This window comes from Cyanistes caeruleus, chromosome 2, assembly GCF_971803275.1.
Source record: "Cyanistes caeruleus chromosome 2, bCyaCae1.hap1.1, whole genome shotgun sequence".
Lineage (NCBI taxonomy): Eukaryota > Metazoa > Chordata > Aves > Passeriformes > Paridae > Cyanistes > Cyanistes caeruleus.
The window spans coordinates 69,204,265-69,228,119 of record NC_141702.1 but is presented as its reverse complement, the minus strand read 5'-3'; the positions used below and the strand labels follow the sequence as shown (position 1 = coordinate 69,228,119).

The window sequence follows — 23,855 nt, the reverse complement described above, 5'->3', positions numbered from 1 at the left end:
TCTCTTCTGTACAAAACACATGAAAGGACAGGATTTGCCCCTTGTAGCTATGGGCAATGGTAGAGATCTAGAGAGAAGATCACAGCTAGTACTGCAGTGACAGCAGGATTATTCAACCTTAGAATGTGAACCAATTTGAACAGACCCAAGCCTTTAATTTTTAAAAGCAATGCCCTTGACCATTGATTGTTCCTTTACAATTATACCCAGCAGGAAAAGGACTGGAAAACTAGTGCTCATTACCTGAATTTGATCACTTCATCAAGTGATTGCATGCCAGGCTTTTAAGATGGGAAGACCCCTGCATTAAACTGATATTTCTGAAGGAAAGATAGCAGGAGGATGAAAGGGAAATCATGTACCCAAGACAGTATATTGATTTTTTTAGTATGCTTTTAATCATTAGCCAGGTTAATCTGGCTCTACAGAATGGAATTTCTGGCATTGCCTCCTGCACTTTAAATGAGCTGCCATTTTTATTTTTAAACACTTTACTCTTTTACTTTTCAACAGGCAGATCTGAAATGTCAGCTGGGAGATGCAGGTTACATAGTGTTTGGAGTGATCCTTTTCATCTGGGAGCTCTTGCCTACTTCCTTGGTTGTGTATTTCTTCCGTGTCCGAAACCCTACGAAAGATCTAGTAAGTGGAATTTGTTAGTGTAATGTCCAGGCAGGTCTGAAGGGCTCAGCTGCTGAGGGAACTTTTGCTTTCCTACATTCTGACTTCTCTTTTTCAATGTGTCCTTGGCAGAATAAAAGCAACCAAAACTTCCCACTTCTTTATGCTAACTCCTCTTGAAAGAAACTAATCAGGTTTATCCAGAAGGAAGGCCAGATGTTTCTAGGGAATTTATCTTAAAATCAGGAACTTTCTTAAGGGTGAGGACAACTTCCCTTTGAGATAATACAGCATTTTATTGGAATCAGCAGAAAAGGAGTTTGTTGTCCAAACTTTGCATCTTTCATCACATAGCAGTGAAAATGGTTGTGTGCTAACTGTTCAACAGAGCTATGAAATAACAGATTTAATTTTTTCAGCCCTTTACCCATTGAATTTTTTCCAAGTCAAAGACCAGTGGCCATAACAAACACTTGCTGACTTGTTGGCTAGAAGACCAGAGATTAAGGTGTGAGTTGTAAGGATAATTCCTTGTAAGTGTCCTTAATATCTAGGTAGTTAACAGATGGACAAGCATTTTTTATAGCTGTAGGTAATGTCTCCAGGTTAGCTGGTCGACAGGCACACAAGGATTACTGAAGTAATGTCTCTGTTTATGTAGGCCAAATGAAAGCAAAGCTAGTATTACTCAAAAGGGATGTGAATGGTAAATACACAAGTAAAAGAAGCAAATAATAGAATGATTTTCTAGACAAGGTGATGGGTTTTATCCTCATATATACATTTCAGAGACAATAATAAAGCCAAGATGAACAAGGAACTAATACCTGGCATTGCACTAAGAAATCCCATGGATCCCAGTGTCCATGACCAAAAATATCTCAGCCTCACTCATGCTTAGGAGTTAGCCAGGACAACTGCATAAAGAAGAAATATTTTTAAGTACAGGCCAGAATTTCTGCTCTTCTAAAAAGTGACCACAGGGAGATCTCATTTCATTTGAAGTGGGCTTAGATCAAGTTGGGATAGTGTGGAAGAGATTCACAGAGAATGAAGATAAGGGAAGTGGTCTGATCACTCATTTCAAAAAGCTGATGCCATGAAGGCTTGGAATCCTAATCAAACAAAAGCTCAGATGGAGTCAAACAGGCAGTATTCTCCCACAAGAGCATTGCAGTAACACGTATAGCATATTTTTGCATTGTGATTTGCAGAAAGCCTTAAATCTCCATAAAGACACAGTTCAGAAGAGGCAGTCAGTGACATCACTTCTTTTATGGATAGCTTTTTCAGGGTAAATATTATCTGTCACATGGGTAAGGTTATATGTAGATTTTTTTTTTTTCCACATACGACAAGTATTTAGAGGAAGACCAGAAGTAAGTAGAACTGAACAAAAAAATTAAGAGACTGTAGCAAGAGAAAACTGCACTTCAGTGTGAGGTTGCCACAAGAGGGAGACCAAGGGTCGCAAGATTTTAGGCTCATGTATTCACTAGGCTGCCATTTGGCCAGAAAACATGGGGTTAGAATTAAAGCAAACCCTCCTTTAGTTAAGAAAAATGACAACAAGTCTGATTGGGTAAAAATCAAAAATATTCTTTATTAAAATAAAGAATCCTGATAAATTGTTCTTTTGTTTCATGGTTCATTTGGGACTTCTGAAACAAAAAGTTTGAGTAGGGGCATCCTGCATTCAGCATTGCTCAAATATGAAACTCCTTTCCACAAGTGATTATAGCCTGGAATGAGCTGTCTGTTGGCTCTGGTGCTGACACAGGGTTACAGCAGCATGTGGCCCTTTGCCTTGCCATACCTTTAACCAGATAAATGCTGGAAATGGGTGCATGACAGAGATGCACTTAATCTTCATTTCATCTTTGTCAAAGTTATTTAACACATAAAACAAACGGGGAGATCAAACTTCTCTCCATTTTAAGGCCAGAGAGAAGATGTCATCCTGGCTTATGCACAGGCACAGAGAACCCCTCTTCCCTGGGGATGGGAACAGTGGATCAGTGGTTGAGGCTCAGTGGATTCTTAAATGTCTCTGTTGTTTCTGAAGTCAGACTCTCTTCTTGCATCTTGTACGTTTTCTGTTATGATTCACGGGAAAATAAAGTGAAATTGCTTTGTAAATGAAAGAGTTCATTCCTTTCCCTGTTTTGTCAAAGGACCTCATCTCAGGATTTGACCCTCACAGCACTATAGAGTAGATACTGAAATTGCTTGGTGAGGGCCTAAGGGACTTTACAGATGTGGGTTCACTAAGCAGGATGCCAAGCTTCAAAATGACCAGTTCTTGTGGTGAGGGAGATAAGGCACCAGGAGAGAGTGTTAGCAATGTGGGAGGTAAAAATCAAATCTTTTAGATGTTTCATAACTTTCCTTCAGCTCCTCAGCTGCTTCCTACTGCTCATTTCAAGGCAGCTGGCTAAAATCATGAAGTGTCCTGGATGGACAGGAATTCAGCAGAAAAGTTGAATGCAGACTGGAGGGTGGTTTCAGAAGAAGGTCAGGTGCTAGCTAAGAAATATGGATAAATAAAAACTGTTCAGAACAATATCACGGTGCTGGTAGGGATGAACAGCAAATGCAAAATCGTGTGTTTTATTTTGGAAACTGTGAGGTAAGTTGGCAGCAACTTCTTCTAAAAGTCAGGCACAAGCAATTGATAAACAGCTATTTGGTACCTGCTGCAAATACTAACTGAAGTTTCCCTTCCCTCAGGCCAATGCAGGAATGGTCCCAAGCCATGGCTTCAGTCCCAGATCTTACTTCTTTGACAACCCCCGCAGATATGACAGCGATGATGATCTAGCCTGGAATATTGCACCACAGGGGGCACAGGGCAGGTGAGATACAAGAGTGAACCACTTGCTTCCCAAAACAGAAGCTGGAGGAGGAGGAGGAGTTCTGACACCACAGAAGATGGATGTAAATTGTCTAGCTGCTATTGCTGCATAAATCCCAGCAGGGTGAGGGGAAGCAAAAGAGGAAGCTGAAGTGGAAAGGCAGCACTCAGTGACTGTGGGGATCCAAGGGCCCCGTAGACACTATAAAGACACAAGAATGAAAATTGTTACGTAATTTAAGAATTGTACCGATGTGCTGCTTGTTGGAAAACTCGGGTCAGAACTTTGTTTCATCCTCTATTTCTTCCAAGAGCAGCTTCAGAAGTGCCATTTAATCATTCAAGTGTGAGAGCAAGACTGCCTAGAAAAACATCTGTCTCCCTGCTCAGGCAGAGCATGGAAAAGCTGGACAGCACAGGCAGCAGCTTGTGACAGTCATAGCGAGACACCTCTCAACTTAGGTTGCCTTGTAACCTGGCTAAATAACTTGAGGGTGACCAGAAATGAAGGGAGCATCTTTTCCCACAAGTTGAAAACTTAGAAAAATCCACCAAAATGCTGAAATCCCACACAACCCAGAACTGGCAGAGAAATTCTGTCTTCTCTGAACAGCTGTGAAGTTTAGGTAAGCATTCCTGTCCAGGAAGGAGCAGTTCACATGAAAAATGGTAGCACCCAATTCAGAGAAAGAAAGTACAGTACTATCCTGCCCTGAAAGGCATCTCAGTCATGTTATCCTTTTGCTGTTCCTGTAGCTATGCTATTACATGAATAGATTAATGTAACCACTCAAAATGCTGGCTAAATTGCCAATTGTAGTTAACATAACCCAGATCTAGTTCTTGTCACTCATTCAGGTGAGACAGTGTAGTCACTGTCCGTGAGCCCAGACCAAGGCTCAGTAAAGCTCTACACTCTGTCTACAGTTATCAGTCATCCTATTCCTGCATTACTTAGTTTTTCACATAGTAACTAAGCCCACGGAGGATGCTGGAGGGGGTTTGAGCCAGCCTGCTATCCCATCCTAGAGCCAGAGGCACCCTCTCTTCCATACTGAGCCATCAGGGAACCAGCCACACTGGTAACACATGCGCAGCTCCCAGTGGAAACCAAACCAGCCACGTGCATTGCATCGTGCTGCTCATGGGAGAAGACAGCATGGCAGACCTGCAAACCATGTCCTGGTCTCTGGGGAGGTTTAGATCTCTGACGGGCACTTGCAGTGCCAGGACTTGGCAAGGATGAGCAGCACCACTTCTGGGATTTCCCACCACCTACCTTCTGGAACAGCAAATCAAAAAGGGGAGGGTCTTTAGTGAACCAAGAGAATCAGGAAATTGATAATGAACACTTGGGCCAAAATAATTGACAGATCAGAAAAATAAATAGCTGCCTGGACCCCTGGTTGGGGGTTTATTTTATTTTTGCTCTTCAGTATGAGAACTACCTCTACATGATTACATTTTCCCCATGTTCATTAGCCAGGTGTCTACAGTACCAATCTGCCAGACACTAATTCTTTTATTTTCTTTTTAAGTTTCTCTCCGGACTACTATGACTGGAGCCATCAGAACAACAGCTTCATGGCTTACATAGGATCCCTCCAACAAGATCCAGCACTGGATACAGACCGGCCAAGCCCTATTTAACTTCAATCAACCACAGTATTCTGGGACATTCCAATATCAAAACCAATGTTCCAAAAAACAAAGCAACTTTTCTTCACCTTTTGGTTTTTAGAAATTTTCCTATGCACACATAAATGAAGAACCTTGCCATGAGCTTTTCATAGTTCAAGGAGAAGTATAAGCTAATGATTTAAACTTTGAAGACTGTTCCAATTAATACCTTGTTCTAAGCCATGGTATTTTGGCTTTGAATAGAGTTGTTAGAAGGTATAATTTAATCATTTTTATGCTCATTTTAAAAGAGCAAATTTCATGAAGTGAAATGGCATAATTATTTTCTAAGTATTTTTATTTTTACACTGTGTATAAAGTTAGAAATACAGGATTATGATCAATATACTGTAAACACATGAATAGATTTTTCAAATGCATGACAGTTGCAATTTTTATGTGCACATAAAAGCCTGTTAGAAAAAAATATCAACCCAATTAAATACTGTCTTTTCAAGTTATTGCTGTGTTTTCAGAGCACAATTTACTCTTTGGATATCGCTGCTTACTCAGCCTGGTGTGATAGTTGGAGGCTAGAAGTTATCTGTACCCCTTATTCTTCTAAGAAAATAAGAAAATTGTATCTTCTCAGCAGCTTTAGGGACAGTCTCAGAAGAGTGGAGATGGGCATCTGCTCCAACTGGAGCATTGTGAACTGCAAAACAAGCTGAAAATTTGTATGCTTGAAAAATTAAAGTTATGAAATCATGTCCATCAATCAGATCTATATTTACATTATATAGAAGAGTAAGCCAAATACCTTGCCAGGGAGAGGGATAGAACAGTAGAGCCTTGTTTATTTATTTATTAAGAACCTGGGGATTGCAGTGTGGGAATAGAACAAGAGCCAGGAGTACATAAAGCAGAAAAACCTCAAAAGTGCCTTTCTGCATAACAAGCAAGCCAGAAAAGTTGTGCTTTAAATATATAAATGTAATGAGTTGTGGGGGGAAAATGGTGGATAAATACCATTCAGGGATATGACACTGCAGAGAGTAAGCCTAGAAGTAATTATTACTCTGCTTCAGGTCTTTTTATCATGCCCAGATTTCAGCAGTGAAGAACTCTGCATCCCCAGCATCTCTCTCTACTTACCTATGTGAAACAAATACTGTAAAACTCAATTCACTTTTCCCCAGGAGAAAAACATACAACTTCTAGTAATCTTTACTTCTATGAAAGTATTCCATTTTGCGGTGTACTACAGTATTCCCAAATGGTGGATGGGCTTCATGTTTTCCTCATGCTGGCTTTAATTAGTTAAGAATTCTTGTCTACATTTCACAGAGAATATACAGGGTAAAAAAAGAAGGGATGGGGAGTAGATCTGATCAGATCTGCTTGGAAGCCAAAGGCAGAGCAATGCCATACTCCCACCTCTTGTCTTCCACAACATCTTTGGGTTTTGGGGTCCTTGTGGTAAAGCCAAAGCATGAGCCTTGTGCCTCTGGCAGAAGTAAACTATTTGCCCTTCCAGAGCTTACATTAGTTTCTTTACATATATTCATTGAATAAAAAAAAGCCAATTAAACTATCAGACATATTAAAAGAAGTGCCACAGGGTTAGGAGAAGAATTTTATTAAACCCTTTGGAGTTCTACAATCATGTTTGTACAAAACTGCCAGAGGACCCAGTGCAAGAGAGGTCTGCAGGAATTTCATTTTGTTCACAGTACTTACAGCTGCACAGCAGAAACTTAAGAGAATTCTGCACTCAGAGCAAACCAGCCCTACGCTGCAGTATGCATGCAAAAAAGTGGAATGGCAAGTGACTGTAATCAACCACAGTAATTAAGTACTCTAAAACACAGGAGATTTGAACAACAATGTGAGAGGTAAGATCTTAAATTTATCATCAACTGTGTAACAGGCACCTAATCACCTAAGCTGGGGATGAAATATGTCTATCAAATTTTCAGTAAGATAATTTGTTAAAAATACATACATGTAAGGAAAGAGACACTTTCAGGGAAATAATTTCAACATGAAGAGCCCCATTGATGAAAAAACAGCAACAACAAAAAAATTTACAAAATTGATTTTAGAAGCTATTCTGAGAAAGGGACAGAACAGATTTAATTTCTAAATAAGCTTTTTTGTCTCTAAAAACAATTGGACTTAAGCAGGGGCTAAATTTGGCCATATTCATACAGAAGCATCCTGCAGTTCTACAATGGATTCCTGATGTGCAGAGACACCACAGTGCAATATAAACAGCAAGAAACATGCAGGTTACCTTCATCTTCTAAATGAAATTTAAGTGAGAGTGAAAATCTGCTCATCATTTTAATCCTACATGACTATCACAAAAGTAATTTATGTAATAGCTACCAAGTGTCATTGAAAGGTAAATGAAAAGCAAAAAATGTATTTTCAAATGAAACGCCAAAAATCACATCCACGAAAAGAAGGTGTAGCAGAAAATACTTTAATTTGCATTTTGTAGATTCAAACATAACAAAGATTCAGAAGTGTTTAGATCTCAATAAGCAGTTCCAACATTGATTTTGATTTTAATAAATATTACATTTTTAATAGGATAGCTATATGAAGAAATTGTCAAATAATGAATTGCTGATTGCTACTTTATAAACATGAGCATCGAGATTATTTACAACATATTACAGGTCATTTCCCAGAAAAGCACAAAGCAAGGTCAGATAAAGGCAACCCAACCATCAAACACAACTCAAGAAAATGTGGCACAGTGTATTTCATGCACATACAATGACAGCACAGATCATCAGCTGAAAACTAGGAAAACACTTATTATTCCAGCTTACACGAGTCTCTTTATTTCATTGTTTTAAGTTGATATTCTGACCTACCTCCTCAGGCACTAAAGAACAAGTTATTCAGCAACAGTGCCCTACTTTTTACCAATGCAGTTTGCACCAAGTCTTTTTTCACCATTTCACACAAGTTCTTCATGACTTGGGAACAAACATTTTTGTCTTTGTTTTCTCACTACCTCTGGGATTACAATCATAGTGTCATTTGTACAAGAAAATGTACTGTTACTCTGAAATGAATGGCAGACAGTGTTGACAAGCTGATCTCCAACAGGGAGCTGGAATTTAAAATAGCTTACAGGACATGGACGGTTTAACTAACCTTATTCTTTAGTATAAAAACAGAGCTGTAAATTTTTAAAATTTAACATATAAAGAACTAAGTCATCCAACTCACAGCAAAACTTCATAGGCAGCATAGTCACAGAATGTACATCAGATACAGTAAAAAAGATGGTGACAGGAAAATTGTTTCAACTAGATTTGTTACAGGAAAAATCTTATGTCCTATCTCTACAATGACAGTGAAGTGAAATGCCTTCCATATTTGATCATCAAGAGATGTACTCTTCAGGTGCAACAGAACTTAAACACACAATTTGCTGCTCAGTTGCATTCCTGTGTTCCCATGACACAAAGGAGAAGAAAAGCTTCCTATCTCTTTATGCCCTTACCCAACAATACTAACCTTGTGCCAGTGAGGGCTGCAAGGACCAGGTGTCCAGGATCTGCATGCCTGAATCTGTCACCTGTCCCATGAGCAAGTGCATGATTCTGCTTCAGTGTCTGTTGATTTTAGCCAGGCACAGGTGGAAAAAGAAAAAAAAATAGCAAGTTGCATCCCCAGGAGGAGGCTGGAAGCAATTCACTTTCCCCACACAGCAAGGGGAAAAAAGGAAGAAAAGTTTCTGAGACTTAGGTCCTTCCTGGGGCAGTGCAGTCATACAGTTTTGTTTTTTATTTTAACTAGAAAATCCTGCCTAAAGCTTTAGGCACTATAATACACAACAATACAGATAAATCCTAGTTATACAGCACTCCTTACACAAGTAAGCCTACAGTTCTAGCCCTTGCAGATCTATCCAAAAGGCAAAGAATTAACAGCCAATTTAAAATTACATTTTCAATATACACAATTACTCAGAAAATTTGGATGCTCCATGTGTAACGCATCTACCAAACACAGCTGTTCACATTTGAGCTACTTACCTGGAGTCCCACTTCAATTTAATAGAGAAAAATAAACTCTAAGGGTGAAAATACAGAGCTTGGAAGAGGCCAGATGAATCCACCTAGAAACTTCCTGCTTTTCTGCTTAACTAGAAAAAGAAAGCCTGTGATGACTTGCTCAGACACAGGTGCCCACAGGCCAGAGAGGCTACTAGGGAAAACCAGAAAACCCCAAACTGGCATCAGCTTCCCCTAACGCCATGTCCAGTTACCTGTAAGGTTAAACAGAAACTTCCACTGGGATACCAGTTCACTGCTAATTTGTGCAACTATCAATGAAACTTTGTAAGGGTGGTTTGGATTTTTTTTTTGTTTTATTTTTTTGTTTGTTTGTTTTCTTTTATTTCCCTTTCTATTTTTCAATATTTCATTTAGACTATCCCAGTTTGACACAAAGGGGTTAAATTTCTTAAGCAACAGCATTTTTTTATAAAAGCCAAGTGTCAGCAGAATAGTCTATTTCATTTCCAGTCAGGTAGAAATCTGAGGCTAGTCTGGAAACAAAGGACAGAGTCTATTCCAGCCTTCAAAAAATTTCAGTGGTAAAGGAACACATTATGGAAGTCAATACAGTTACAATCTATATAAATAGGTCACTCAGTATCTAATAGGGTGAAAAATGTTTAAGAGCACTTAATTTTGTGAACACTTGTTTTTAAAAACAAGAGATGTATCTACACTGCACCAGCACTTCCTACATTCATAACACCTAACTTCATTTTTAAACATGCTGGTTTAAAAGAAATTATTACTTCATTTTAAATTTAAACCAATATTTGGTTGCTACGAATGATAACACTGTTTCTGAATTCTGTTATGACGCCGGTAAGTTATCACTGACATTTGAGGACAATGATACATGAGAAATTTCTTATTTTACGAAAGTAATGTTATTAACATACCCGTTTTTTTAATGCTGAATATCCTTCTAAAGAAGATACAGTAAGGGTTTGCATAGATAGAGTATGTGGTATTAAATGTCAGTATGATTATGAATTTTAAAAAGCATCTTTTTTAAAAGTGACTACAAAAGCAAGTTATTTTTACACTGACCTTTTAACATAGCACTCAAACGTAACTCAAAGAGCAAATTTATTTCCATGGCTCGAAGACCAAAGTGTGCTATTTTAACATTTAAGACACTGAAAAGACAACTTTTGGAAACTGAACTTGTGATTACAATCTAGATAATAAGATGGAGTAAACACAAATTTGATTGACTGAGGTTTTTCAGCTAGCAGCACTCCACTAACCATCTCCCCCTGTCCTGACCCCTGCCTCAAGTAAATGCAGGTAAGGGGCTGCAGAAAAGTACCTCTGTTGCAGAGACAAGGTAGTAATTTAAAAAAAAAAAAGTGCTGAAAAGCACAAGACAAGGGTAAAAAAATGTTGGTATCACCATGATGCAAAGAAGCCCAGCATGAAAAAATTTTCTGCTCAGTTAATTTGCTATTTTTAAGTAAGTTTCATTATTACAGTAAGAAGATAAAACTCAGCAAGAGCCTTATTTCCATTTTGTGGTTTGGTTTTTTTTGTTGCTGTTATTTTTTCTTTGTTTGGAGGTTGTTCCCCCTGCTTCCTTTTGACAGTTAGAACTAATATACCAAATCCTCAGAATACACTGCAGCTCAGTAAATGGAGAGACACAAGTAGTGACTCCCCTCTTTCTAGACAGGCCAAGTCAGGGTGGAGGTACATGTGTTTTCATATAAAATAGCTGTCTCAGAAAGACAAGGAAATAAGAAAATTTATGAAGTTTCAGTACAACCGAACTGTGAGCAGAAAACTTAAAAAATAAACAGATCAGCATAATTTACACATTTAAAAACCATATATTTCATTCATAAATATATTTTCTAATTAACAACCATTCCTAGTTTCAACATAAATATTCAAGTTGGGATTTGATTTTAATTTTTATCAGTTCATGTGAGTCCTGTAAAGATCAGTTCCTTCTGCTCGATGCAGTCATGTGAATGATCTTCACTAATGGGTTGTGCAAAGACCTTCATTACCTAGTTTGTTGTAATAAAACTTTAAAATTCTGCAACTCTTTTATACTTGTGGAAAGCCTGTAAAACAAAAACCACCAAAGTGTTACCAAGTCAGCAAAAGAGAAGTACAAATTACCACATTCATTTAGATTTCTTCTCAAACACAATTCTGTTCCAAAGAATAACACACTTAAGATACACTTTCTCTCAAAATGTCTACTATCTCACCCTCCATTTTATATTTACATAATATATGACAAGGATTAAAAGTTTATATACATGTTTAATTGTCCCAGCTTCATTAAACGTCTAAAAATCCCTAACCACAGGTAGTAAAGTTTATTACATTCTTTTATCAGATTGTTTAAATAGATTGTTTAAACAGAACAGATTGTTATATTCAAGATCTGAAGAACTAACATGATGAGCAAAGCATGCTCTATGCACACTTCTTTTGAAGATGTCAAAATGTTTCATCATTTGAAGGGGATACATTAAAAAAATTAATCAAATTCAAGATACTTAAATTTCATCTTGTGGACGGTAGATTTATGAGACTTGAGACATTAAGGGGGATGAATTAGATCCAAACACAGAATGAAGACTAAGGCTAATAAACCACATGCTCAGTTTGAAGGCATTAAATTTATCAATATCACTGATAGTAATTCAGCCTTTAAAACCTATAGCTACACATACTATACTGTCTTATTCACAGAAACTGAGTATTGATACTGGATTTTTATTTTTTTTCTACTATTAAAATGATAACATTTTACCTTCCAAAGGCATTTACAAGAGCAACTATTTCTTGCCGTGTGAGCTGAAAACCTTTTGATGGGCTATTCTCAGGAAGGCTCTGTATTTCTTTCTCAGAAAACAAGATCTTCAGAGCAGTTCCTAAACCTTGAGTCTATAAGAGAAGTCCAGTGTTTTAACATCAGTAAGATCATGCCTTCAAATACTAATAAAACCATAAAAGATAAAAACACACTAATCTAGGCAAACTTTAGTACCAATTCTTATATACTGACTCCCAACCAAATACCTGTACAAAAACCAGGGCACTAATGCAAATCCATGACATCAATTGTGTACCAGGTTCAGTGGTTTAAGAATATTTGTTTCCTCAAGTATACTTGCTCTTCATTCTTGTCTTTTTAATCTCTTTTTTTCCCATCTCTTTTCTTCTTGGTCATGCACATGAAAATATGTCCATTACAACACTTCCAGCTCCTTCCTGCCCCTTATCTTACCCACTCCTGCAGGAGCACATCTCCCCTTTTACTCTCCCCTTCCCCTCTAAAGTCAAACTAAGTTTTTTCATAAAGTATCACAACACATGTGCTTCTTCCACCTTCAGGCCTAATGGCAAACAAAGCAGTTTCAATTTCAACCCCTATTTTCTATGCAGGAATAGAACAGAAGTATTTTTTCTTATATCTTTTCTTATTTTCACTTTTAATGGGGCTACATAAGTAACCACTAGATTTTGACAAAAAGTGGTTGAAGCTGGCTGCAGGAGAACTTTCACAGGTCAGGAAATATGGCCTTTTTAAGTTCTTAGTGAGGAGGAAAACCAGCAATAGATCAGAAGCATTAACTAGGACAAGATAAGAAGAACTCTAGAAATTCAGCAGATTTTTGATGCTACAAACTCTTTGAAAATTGAACTCTGATAAGTTTAATGCAATACAGTGGTATAGTACAGCAGGCATGCCAAAATAACTTTTCTCAATCTGGACTTTAATATTAGTCTTGAGGTTTAAAATACTGTTGTCAGTAAAATTAAGTTAGGAAGTGCCAAGAAAATGAAACTGGTTTTCAGATTTCAGCTTTACTGCGCACCTTTGCATTCATTTGCTGCCCCTGCCGTAAAAGTAATTCAGATTTTCACAGTTTCTTACAGCTCAATTTATGAAGTTAAATGTTATACTGGATTTTCCTAACAAGTAAGTGCTGTATTTAAAGGAAGCTTTCCCATAAGTGATTCTACAAGGCTCATCTTGTCACCGAATAGAGGTGAGATACTGACTGTTAGTAATATCTCATTGTGAATCATCTGCTTTAGAAATACCTCTTTGAGAACACAAACTCTATTTTTTTAGTCAATTAAACAGCTATTGAGTAAATTAAATAAATGTTTTTGAAAAATGTTAAAATACTTAATGGCAAAATAAACATATATGTATTTTTAATATACAGGATACACCAAGGCCCAACCATGTGCAGAAAGCCTGAATGCTAAGGTAAGAGGTGTTCTGCCAAAGTGAAATAGATTCTTATCTTGGGACCTGTCCCTGCCAGACCACACACACCTACACAAAATAAATTGTACCTGCAGCTTGCCCCACAGCCTGCATTTGTCACATCCAACACAGTCCATTATGCGGGAGATGTTCTTGAAATGCAATCTGAATTCCTCCTATCAGTTAAAAGTAAAATAAAAAAGCTTAAGCTAATGTACATCTTAGCTTTACAAAAACAGAATGTTTATGAACCTAGTACCCTTAGAACATCAATTCTCTTACCAAAACTGAACAAAACCATTGCTTTAGTCAGGCCATAACAAAGATCCATGTAAACCCTGAATCTGGTTTCCAAGCCACTCCTAACAGTTAATTCTTAAAAACTACCCCCCCCAAAATACAGAATATGCATGGTAATGCTTAGATTCTGTACACTGATTTCCTGTGAACTTTGTCCAAATTTTCTGAGCTATAAGATAAATGTATCTGTGTCCCTGCCCTTTTAGATAAACAGGTTGCAATTCACACATGATATTTCCTGTTCAATACTATGGGTAGATTGTTACAACTTCAGAGAGTGGGAGCAATCACAGTGCAGAACTAATTAAGCTGATCTCAATTGTTTAAGGTCCAAAAAACATTAGCTGGACTGATGGAACACTGCCACTTTTCTCATAGTATTTCTTGTAATGCAGATGACATTCCAAACCACTACTAAAATAAGTGTTGTGTTAATAAATATTAGAACAGACCTTCATTACCAAGCACCACTCGCAACTGTGGAAGTGCAATTTATACCATGGGCATGTTAACACTGGAAGTTGATGGGTAGATAGAGCATTCCCATTAGGTTCCCATGTCTAGGAACTGTGTTTTCTAATGTTAAGTACTGTATTATGAGACAATACTACATATTGTATTATATAATTCATCATTTTGTAAAGCAAACATGACTGGGTGGGTTATTTTTATCCAGATAATTGTGTGAAATAGATACTCTACTTAAAAGTAAGCACCACTGTTTTTACTGGTAATGCTCATTCGCCCCACCACAGTCCTGATGCCACACTCAAGGCACAAAGCCAGAGATTTCAGTCTGCTTGGATCAGGACAGCACCTTACCATAAAGCTGATTAAAAGGCCTCAGATACAACTCTAGAAAAGGCAGGGATAAAAACCTTACTCTCAGCAGTATGTTTGTGGTAGGCAGAAGAGTTTTCCAAAATAAAACAGCCTAACGTCAAAATGGGTATTTTGAATGTCATTCAGAAAACTAGCTTTACCTTTAGTGACTTGGCTCCTTTTTTATCTCCAGCAAACATGGACTTTTCATCAAAGTGCATATGGAAGGACCTAATAAAGACAAAATACAACTGAAACAAATGTTGGCATAAACTATGATGTTCGATTAAGCTTGGTGAGCAGTTGATGCCATTAATGTAAAATATTTTTCAGAGTTCCTAGTCTTTGCAGATTTGCCTTAAAAAATTACTCAGTGGTATTGGTTTTACTTTTCAGTCACTGTAACTTGAAATCTGTTATTCAGTTTTTTTCAAATTAATACTGAAACTGGCTTAATGTTTGCCTTCCAACTGATCATTGCCTGGCTACATCTCAACTACCTAGCAAGATCATCATTAGGGACAGCAAAGAAACTACACAACACGTTACCAATCACAAAAAAATAGCAAAAAGGAGAGCAAAGAAACTGAACTTTAGAACATTATGGAATAAAGGAAGAAGGGATGGCCAAACCACCAGAGGTTAAGTCTGTGATAAAGGCTCGATTACTCAGCAGACCATTAAAAGACTGTATGTACTACTTTCCTTTTCGAAATAATGTGCACCTTATACTGAAGAATCAGAAAAAGCAACACACAGGGAGTAGCCCGGGGTGTTGAGTTGTTTGGGGGTTTTTGAGTGCTTTTTGTTTGTTTGTTTTTAAAGACTGATATATTCAAACCTCAAAACTATTAATCTCTCCTATCTAACTTACAAATTCCCCTCGATCTCTCCCATTACTTAAACGTGATTTCTTCATTCCACTGTCCTTGTCCTATCCTATCAAGGAATCATCTATTCTCACTTCCAAATATAACTGAAAGTTTTAGACTAATGATAAAAAAAGCCCCTATGCCTTACTTGGTATCCCTGAAGATATCTAGTAAGAGAGCTTTAGATTCAGCATCCTCATGGCCATTGCCAGTGTAAAGGTCGACAACTGCACGCTCAAAGTATGGAGCGACCTTTGACAAAGCACGCAGCTCTATCAAATATAAGAAATACAAGTTCTTGAGCCTCCTTGGTCCTTCTCCTTTCGTTTCAGCAGGGTCAAAGCGGCGAGTGAACTCTTTCACGTTTGGTCCCCAGCGGGGCTTCCCCCACGTTTCTACAGAGAGGAAAAAAAAAAGGCCAGGGGTAGTAAAAGACAAATTTAGAGCATAGAACCAACTAAGCATACCCCAACAGTTTTCAGAAAAATCAAAATACATACTAGAGAAATTGCAGAATTCCATTCAGTAATTTTACCAATACATACCTTCAAGAAGGTAATTTGCGCACAGATGCAAGTTGATGCTAGCATGCAGTCCAGAAATGAGTTTATAGAACACTCTTTTCTCAAGGCACAGACCTGTCCAGGAAAAACAACAAACAGATCACAAACTAAACACTGGAAATAATTTATTAAAATGAATAAACCCCAACATTTAAGTGATGCAACTCTGCATTGTTGACTTTCAAGAATTACAATTACAACACTGGAGTATTGTTAATAAGCCCTTATAGCCATCATAGGAAAAAATCACCTATTTTTTATATTATATTTATATATTAAGAATGGCATTTGACATTTCTTGCTTGCTCTTTTGGTGTCCTAGTAAAAACAGTCAAATAAGGATCCATTTAATTGGCACAGAAATTGCTACACAAAAATAAGATGCCTACGCTATTTGAGCAATAAATTTGAAACAATCTTGAATTTTGATGGTCTGGAAATCAGAAATATACCATGACCCATCTTAATTACAGTTAGAGCTATCACTGAATTAGAGGAGTGGCCCCAAAGGAAAACACCAAAAGGCCCAGAAAACCTTACAGCACTGGAAAACAGCAAAAACACCTCTTCATAGCTGTACTGTAAATTCACTGAAGGTTTAAACGAGCAAGACAAAACCTTGGAAAATATGACTTGATGAATACAGACATCAATAGCATAAATGGAAACACAGTGGCACTGAGATGTCAGAATAGAATTTATATGCAGAAATTACTTATAATTCCAATTAGAACCAAATTTAAGAGGCGGTTCCTCTGGAAAATATATTTGGGCAACTTTCCTGCCAGTCCAATCTCCACCAATGGAAGCAGAAAGAGCTGATGGTGAAGGGTACCTGTGAGGCTGACTTGTGTCCTCACTTATAGACATTTCATCTTTAATGGCATGTAAATTTATATACTTTCCTACAAAACCACCGGACAAGTAAAGACTTAGGAAAGGCAGAATGAACTAATTTTAAAATTAAGTACATTTGACTCAATTTTCTGCACACCTACAAAATGGGATTTTGATTGCTACTACTGCAAAAATTTCCATTTCAACATGAATAAAAAGAAATTTTAATAGCGCCACCAAAATCTTTAATGTTCTTCAAAGCCGTTTCCAAATAATAATGCTTACCAACATGACTACTAATAATGCCTCTGCTTAAATGCCTAAAATAACAAGAAAATTCAAAGTAACGGGTAATGAAGTAAACTCTCACTTTTATAAAAGGTAAGACACTTAAATGTTTAAGGAGTATGCCATCTAAGTAAATGAGAAGATTTTTACTACTCTCAGGGTAATAAGTATTTGAACAACACTCAAAAGCTCTGCACGATTTACTAAAAAGCCTACACTATGAAAAATATATGAGAAGATGAAAAAAGTGCTAGTGTTCCTTCTAGTGAATATAACACTATATTAACTCATCCAAGAGCCTTTACCTTCTAGCCATGTGTAGAAAGATTCTCCTGTAAATACAAAGTACATAGTTAAATGAAGAGTATTCATTTTCAAGATTAAGGAATCTTCATATTACTATGCATACAACAGACATGAAGTTAAGTAATTTATCTATTAAAATAAGAATAAGCACTGAAGCAGCTAACTTGTAGGTTGGTTTAAATCTGTTGGGGACAATAGGAGAAATACAAGAATGAGCATGCCTAAGCTACTGGTCAGGGCATTCAGCAATGTATGGAAGCAAAAATCTGATTATTTGCACTGCTGGTGAAAGACATGATGGCAGAGTGCAATTCTGACAGCCTTCACCTTAACCTGCCTGAAGGTTTCCTTTAGATTTAGATCTCTTGTCTGAGGGCTTTCAGTTGACTGAAAAATCTTAAAGTCTGCCTCACTGTAGGCAGATCAAATACTTTCTCCCCACTCTCTCCCAACCTTCCTAAAATCAAGGGCATTCAAGAAAATATACCAATTGTCCCTCTTCCTTTAAGGGATCTGACGTCAGTATCAATGGATTTCTGGAAGAACTAATAACATTATTACAACACATTCTGCTACAAGAATAAGAACCAAGACGAGAACTGTGCTTTACTCTTTTCCACTCCTTCTTCCCCTTACTCCAAATGAAAATATGAGCCCATTAAAAACATTTTCTGATCAATAATCTGCATAAAAACATAACTTTCTTGCTTTCTAATTCAACAACAGTAAAGTGAATAAATCCAAATTCCAAAACTCTCTAATACTTACTTCATTTCTGGAAGTCAAGAAAATTAAGATGACTTACCATCATCTCCTCCTTAGAGGGGGAAAAAAGAAAAGAAATACATAAGCATTAAAAATATAATTTCCACAAAAAAGTAATAATAAAACACAGAGTTTACTACAAACACTCAAAAAGTGCCAGAAACCTTATTTATAAAAAATAGGCTATTTTACTTCCCTCCATTCTTGTTCCTCAAGACCACACAAGACAAATTGCAATAATGGAAGTCACTAAGAAATTGAAATCTTAGTAACAGCTAGTTCACATATTCTTGAAACCTGTATTTTAGCTTCAGAAAGATGGTTAGGAAGTCAAAGTTTTTAGTTTGTGTTGTTCAACAATCAGCCCAGTGTTCCTCCCTGAAATTCTGATCCCTGTATTAAACCATTCTTACAATTCTTTTTATTCGTGTGCATCAGCAATATATCAGCTTTTAGTAATTATAAATATTGAGAGACCTTGATTTTCTAGTGGATAGTGATTTTTTTAACTAAATCTATTGGCTAATAGATCATTTTTAAGGGAAACAAGACACACACAGGGGAAAGTTGATTAATTTAAAACAGCAGGTTTTAGCTTTCAACTTAAACTTGAAAACAAATCCCAAGTTATTAGAATACTTTTTAAAACACTTTCGCACATAACTGATTCTTCCTAGGTGTTCATTCCTTCAAATAACACAATTATTTGTACACCTTCAAACATTGCACACTATGGATGAGAAATGTACAACTACATTACACCAGGATAAGTATGAACTGAAGTTGACTAAATGCTTTTTGAAAAAAGAAACAGGAATACTAGAGTGCATTCAAATTGGAAGACTAATGTGATAATTAGTAAGAGAGACTTAAAATTTAGTTTTCATATCAGTTTACCTGATGTTAATAAACCTATTAATAAGGATAAGGTAATTAGATAATTAGGTATGTAATAAAGCACCACAAGCCTTAGTCTAAATATGAAAAATGTACAGCTACTTCTACAGAGGAAATTAAAAAAGCAGAAAGCACACCTACAGACTGAACATTTCTAGCTGCATCACTTGTACTGCAACAGTCACTATGTTAAAAGAAGTGCATGGGAAAATAAAACAGGCAAGACCCACCCCTACTAGGCGCCAGTGGATTTAAAGGACGATAGACAGATCGAGGCCTAAAAAATAAGTTAGAAAACACAAAGATCAGTTTTTAGCTAAACTGAGGCACAAGTGTAAGAAATAGGCTTCCTCTCCCTCCCAATTACTTGAAGCAGTTTTCTTCGTAAATGCTGTTCCACACTCTCCAAGCAGAAGGCCCCTTGTATCCAGTGTAACGTTCTGGATTCAGCAGCAAATCCACATACTGTGCATCTGGAGATCTCTCATCTAAATAGGAAAAATTGTTACATATGCTAAGTGATCAATTGAAAAAATGTTTAACTTAACCAGTCACAGAGAACTAAATATAAATATATATATATTAATATAAATATAAACAAGAGATCTCATAATACTATTCTGTCTTCCAGTTGGTTTTTAAGTGCCATGTATGTAAAAATGCATCAATATACACGCTAAATGCAAAGCTCAAAAGTATATAATCTATTCCAAAGTCTCATGTGTGTCTCTAATTTCTATGTGTGATGATCATCTGTGTGGCTTCTTTAAGTCTACCATAAACACTTGAAATGTACTGTATACCCTGACCCTAGGCTAAGACATAAATAGCATTTTGTTTTAAATGGCCTCCAAATTTAAGGTTTATCTGTCAGAATTTGGTTGAGAGGGTTGCTTTTATGAAATGGTTATTCTGCATACAGTAGGTTCTTAACAAAGACAAGATCAAAGTAGTACAAAGTAGTACAAAGTTTGTAGGTGGTACATACAGTAAATTTATTAGCTAAATACATTTTTCCTCCAAATACCCTTGTATACTGGCAGAAAAGTCTGAATCACATTGCTTAACTGAACAAAACTTTCAGCATATTGCAGAACAATCTCTTGGTTACATGAAGAAGCATGTTACTTAAGCAGCCTTTCAACAAACTATACTCATCTCAGAAGCTCACTACAAATTTCAGTTAACTTATCCAAAGAAAATTGTGAAACAGGGACTCTCTCTGATAAAAACACTGTAGAAACAGAAATAATTTCAAGCTACAACCAGTAAAAAGCAGGAGGAATTCACCCTCTTTGAAATTCTAGATCAAGACCAACTCATGCTTAAACAAACCCCACATACAATACAAACTGAAAGTCCAGCCACTTATTCATAGGAATAGCCCAAGAAGTGCCACGTAGTACTTCCTCAGATATCAAAAAAAGCCACAGAAAAAGAGTGAAACTGCTCTAAAAAAAGGAGAGATGATTCTGCATGAGCAGTTAAGCATTGCTTCAGCAGCAGTAGCAAAAACAAAGAAAGGAGACTGATACAAGACACACAACAATGAGTGCCAGATAAGAGAAAGTCAAATTACAGCTTTATTTATTTATTTGACAATGTGGCTAACCTAAGCAGTTCCTACACTCCCTGATCACTTTGGGGGCCGTTTTTCTTCTTGTTATCCACACACGACTGAGTCTTTGTGCACTGTGGAGCTATACAACAAAAAGATGGAAAGCTGACCCAGGTTACTAAGTTTTTTCAGCTAGATCAGTTCCCTTATCTAGTTTATGATTAAGCCCAACAGGAAGAGAGAAGAAAGCAAGGGTTTCTACTTCCTCCCCATGACTCCCAGTAGTTATTCTCTCTCATTCTCCCTGCTTCAGATCACGAACTCACCCAACAAGCCAGTTCATCACAACAGTGTGGGAGGTGGCAGGGAGATGGTACCTTACTTTCCCGCTATTTAGGTAAGCCTCATCAGCTTACACCTGAGCCAGTGCAGAAAAAACCCACACTGGAAGAACACAGCTGGGGACATCCTCCATTAGCAGGGCATGATATAAGGAGAGATGTAGTTAGAATCAGGAACTACTTAAGTTAGCATTACTTCTAAAAGAAATGCTCCTCAACTACACCTTTCACAGCTCAATATTACTAAAAAAATGTATGTAGACAACTTGAAGATAGTAGAGACAACAGCAAATAATTCCATATAACAGTTCAGATGTACAGTAATGCTCATCAGCTGTTACAGAAACAGAGAACTGCATCTGCTAAGTCCACTGCAGCTGCTACTTTCTCAGGTATCACCAAACATAAGCCTAAAGGTAGATGAAAACATCTAGCATTATGTCTTAAATATTCCTAGGATAGAAGGCTTTCCTAAGGTGTTTATTAAAAAGGATTTCAGTAGTCAAACCTGAAGCTGGCAATTCTCACACTTATCTGAAAAATACTCCTTTGAGCTTTGAATGTTACAAACAAATAAAAAGACCCACATACGTGGAGCAGAGGAAGGACACAATCTAGTATCCTAATGTTTTAACAATAAGAAAGTCCTTACAAATAAGGTTGCAGAGACCATTTGGAAACAGCAAGGCTGGAAGAGGAACAAACTTAGTTCAAGCACAGTAAAACAGCAACAAACAACACAGTAGTAAGAAACAACCAGCTGCAAGACATTTATCTTATATTTGTGATAGATGCATTTTTTTTGTAAGAAGCTTTTCTAAAAAGTGTTAGCCCCCTCCCATTTACCACCTTTTTTATTTCCATAACTATCTCCTGCTCAATATGCTAAAAGGAGATAACGGTGAATGTGCACTGTGTAGGCTACTAAACGCTCCTTGTAAAATTGCAAAAATTTGCATGCTGTGTATGATATGAATTGTCACATTTCTGTCACTTGGGACAAAATTAAAACTTCTTAAAAATGGTTATTTGTACAGAAACCATGATATTTTGCATTTTCATGAGACAGGAAATAAAGCAAACACTGAAAAAACTTAAACATTTTACCATCAAGTTCACAAAAATGATCCTGTGAATCATCGTATCTTGCCCAGTCAATGAAAGCCTCCTTACTTTGGTTACTGAGGGGAAAAAAATACATTTGATTTTAAACTTTTAAAGAAACAATATCAATGTCTTCTGAAAGAAATACAACCCACGTATAGCTTGGAAGTGAACTCTGAGTCAGTATATCTGAAACTTGAGACTGCATGGAGCTATCCCCTGCTAATTGTGCTGAGATTCAAGCAAGCATCAACTGCAACACTTTCAAAAGTCAAATTCATCTTGAGACAAAGACTTCACCACTATTTGAACAAACTGCAGTGGCTTCTCTTCCTTCAGTAACAGCTTGGTAAAATATGTTCATAGAATACATTTTTAACATATTCAAAGTACTACTTTAGCAGCTGTCACTTTGAGGGTGGGGGAGGGAGGAATTACCTTGCTTTCATAATCTGTACTTTCAATGAAAGTCATAATTGTTAGTGCCTTTTTACTGGGAGACTAGATGTCTAAATCGCTCTTCTAAGTTAAAGTATTCTATGAATATGATTTGTCCTAAGCTGTTTTAATATTAATGTTATTCCACTTACTCTAGCGTTTTCAAAGGTGCACTGTACTAGAGGGACAAAGTAGTTTGAAGTTCCCATACTACAAAACACAAACAGTGCCAAAACCTTTCTTCTGTGACTGTGCACAGCACAGAACTACTGATGCCACACTACTGTGTGTAAGCAAAGTTAAGATGGGGAACTCTGCTCCAGGGTGCAGGGAAGCACCTTGAAATAACAAAAACAACCTATCCTGTATGATCAAATTAGTACCAGCTCAATTCTGCAAACAGAGGTAATTCTACTACAAGATACATTTCTAACCTTCTGCCAAATCACAAAAGGAGACATTGCACTTGGCATTAGGTGAGGAAATTCTCTGGTAATTACCAACAGACAAGATTTGATAACCACAAGAAGTACAACTTATGCAGGAAAACAACACAAAACCAAGAGGATAATGCACTGCTAGGCAGAGAACATGGAAGTTTTCCTGCGAAGCACAAACTCATCCTCCACTTGCAGAATCCATTACCTGCCCTCTCCCAACTTTAATCATCTATCCTACTCTCATAAAGGCATTTTCTCTAGCTCTCCATTTACAATCTCACATTCTTTTGCCTTACAGAAATGGAACAGAATTAATAGTTTCTCATTTTCCCTAAAACACCACACACCAGGCAGAAACAGTAATTTTTTCAAGGCACAAGAAAGTTTCAGCACAGGTAGAACTGCTGAAATTTATGGGCAAAGGCACCATATCCCTCCATTAACAGCAAAGAATTGATCTTTTTCTAAAGTGGGGAATCCAGTAGAGCACCATGTTTTCTAGGTGCTGTTCCACAGACTTTTGTACCCAAGGCAACACCATCCTGCAGAATTCTTCCCACCCAGCCTTGACAGTGCCATGCAATGGGCAAGATCAGAGAATTGACCCAAGCTACAAATAACTTTGACAACAACAAAAGTAATTCATCTCCCTGATCTGGTTCACTGAATGATCACAAATAGGCACATCAGTGCAACAGTGGGACAAAGCAGGACCAAACCCCTTAATCCAGCACAATCATTGAGAACAAAGAATAGAGAAAAGGTGGTTTTGCAAATGCAAGTTTTTTCTCATTCTTAATGCTGTAAGATACCTCTTATAAGTAGTATCAAAGCATACATTAAACAAAAAAAGTCAACTTATGATTTAATATTTTTGCCTTCAGATGTTCTTGCATCATTTCCC

The 23,855-nt window shown here is 37.1% G+C and overlaps 2 protein-coding genes across 6 annotated transcripts in view; one reads left to right on the top strand and one right to left on the bottom strand.

Annotated features, from left to right (window-relative positions):
* The window catches only part of GPR137B (G protein-coupled receptor 137B), a 32,368-nt gene extending 26,752 nt beyond the window's left edge, over nucleotides 1-5,616 (top strand). For all 5 annotated transcript variants that reach the window (XM_086877761.1, XM_086877762.1, XM_086877764.1 and 2 more), the window contains 3 exons: nucleotides 518-642; nucleotides 3,352-3,476; nucleotides 5,014-5,616. In XM_086877761.1, coding sequence (XP_086733887.1) covers nucleotides 518-642; nucleotides 3,352-3,476; nucleotides 5,014-5,125 — 362 coding nt within the window. In that variant the 3' untranslated portion in view covers nucleotides 5,126-5,616. The remainder of the gene's footprint in view (nucleotides 1-517; nucleotides 643-3,351; nucleotides 3,477-5,013) is intronic.
* Nucleotides 5,617-7,569: 1,953 nt separating this feature from the next.
* The window catches only part of ERO1B (endoplasmic reticulum oxidoreductase 1 beta), a 29,132-nt gene continuing 12,846 nt past the window's right edge, over nucleotides 7,570-23,855 (bottom strand). The window contains exons 6-16 of the mRNA XM_023923850.2: nucleotides 22,077-22,150; nucleotides 19,438-19,558; nucleotides 19,301-19,347; nucleotides 18,214-18,225; nucleotides 17,408-17,434; nucleotides 15,960-16,052; nucleotides 15,563-15,809; nucleotides 14,704-14,773; nucleotides 13,510-13,596; nucleotides 11,951-12,084; nucleotides 7,570-11,249 (exon numbers count right to left, since the gene is read on the bottom strand). Coding sequence (XP_023779618.2) covers nucleotides 11,189-11,249; nucleotides 11,951-12,084; nucleotides 13,510-13,596; nucleotides 14,704-14,773; nucleotides 15,563-15,809; nucleotides 15,960-16,052; nucleotides 17,408-17,434; nucleotides 18,214-18,225; nucleotides 19,301-19,347; nucleotides 19,438-19,558; nucleotides 22,077-22,150 — 973 coding nt within the window. The 3' untranslated portion in view covers nucleotides 7,570-11,188. The remainder of the gene's footprint in view (nucleotides 11,250-11,950; nucleotides 12,085-13,509; nucleotides 13,597-14,703; nucleotides 14,774-15,562; nucleotides 15,810-15,959; nucleotides 16,053-17,407; nucleotides 17,435-18,213; nucleotides 18,226-19,300; nucleotides 19,348-19,437; nucleotides 19,559-22,076; nucleotides 22,151-23,855) is intronic.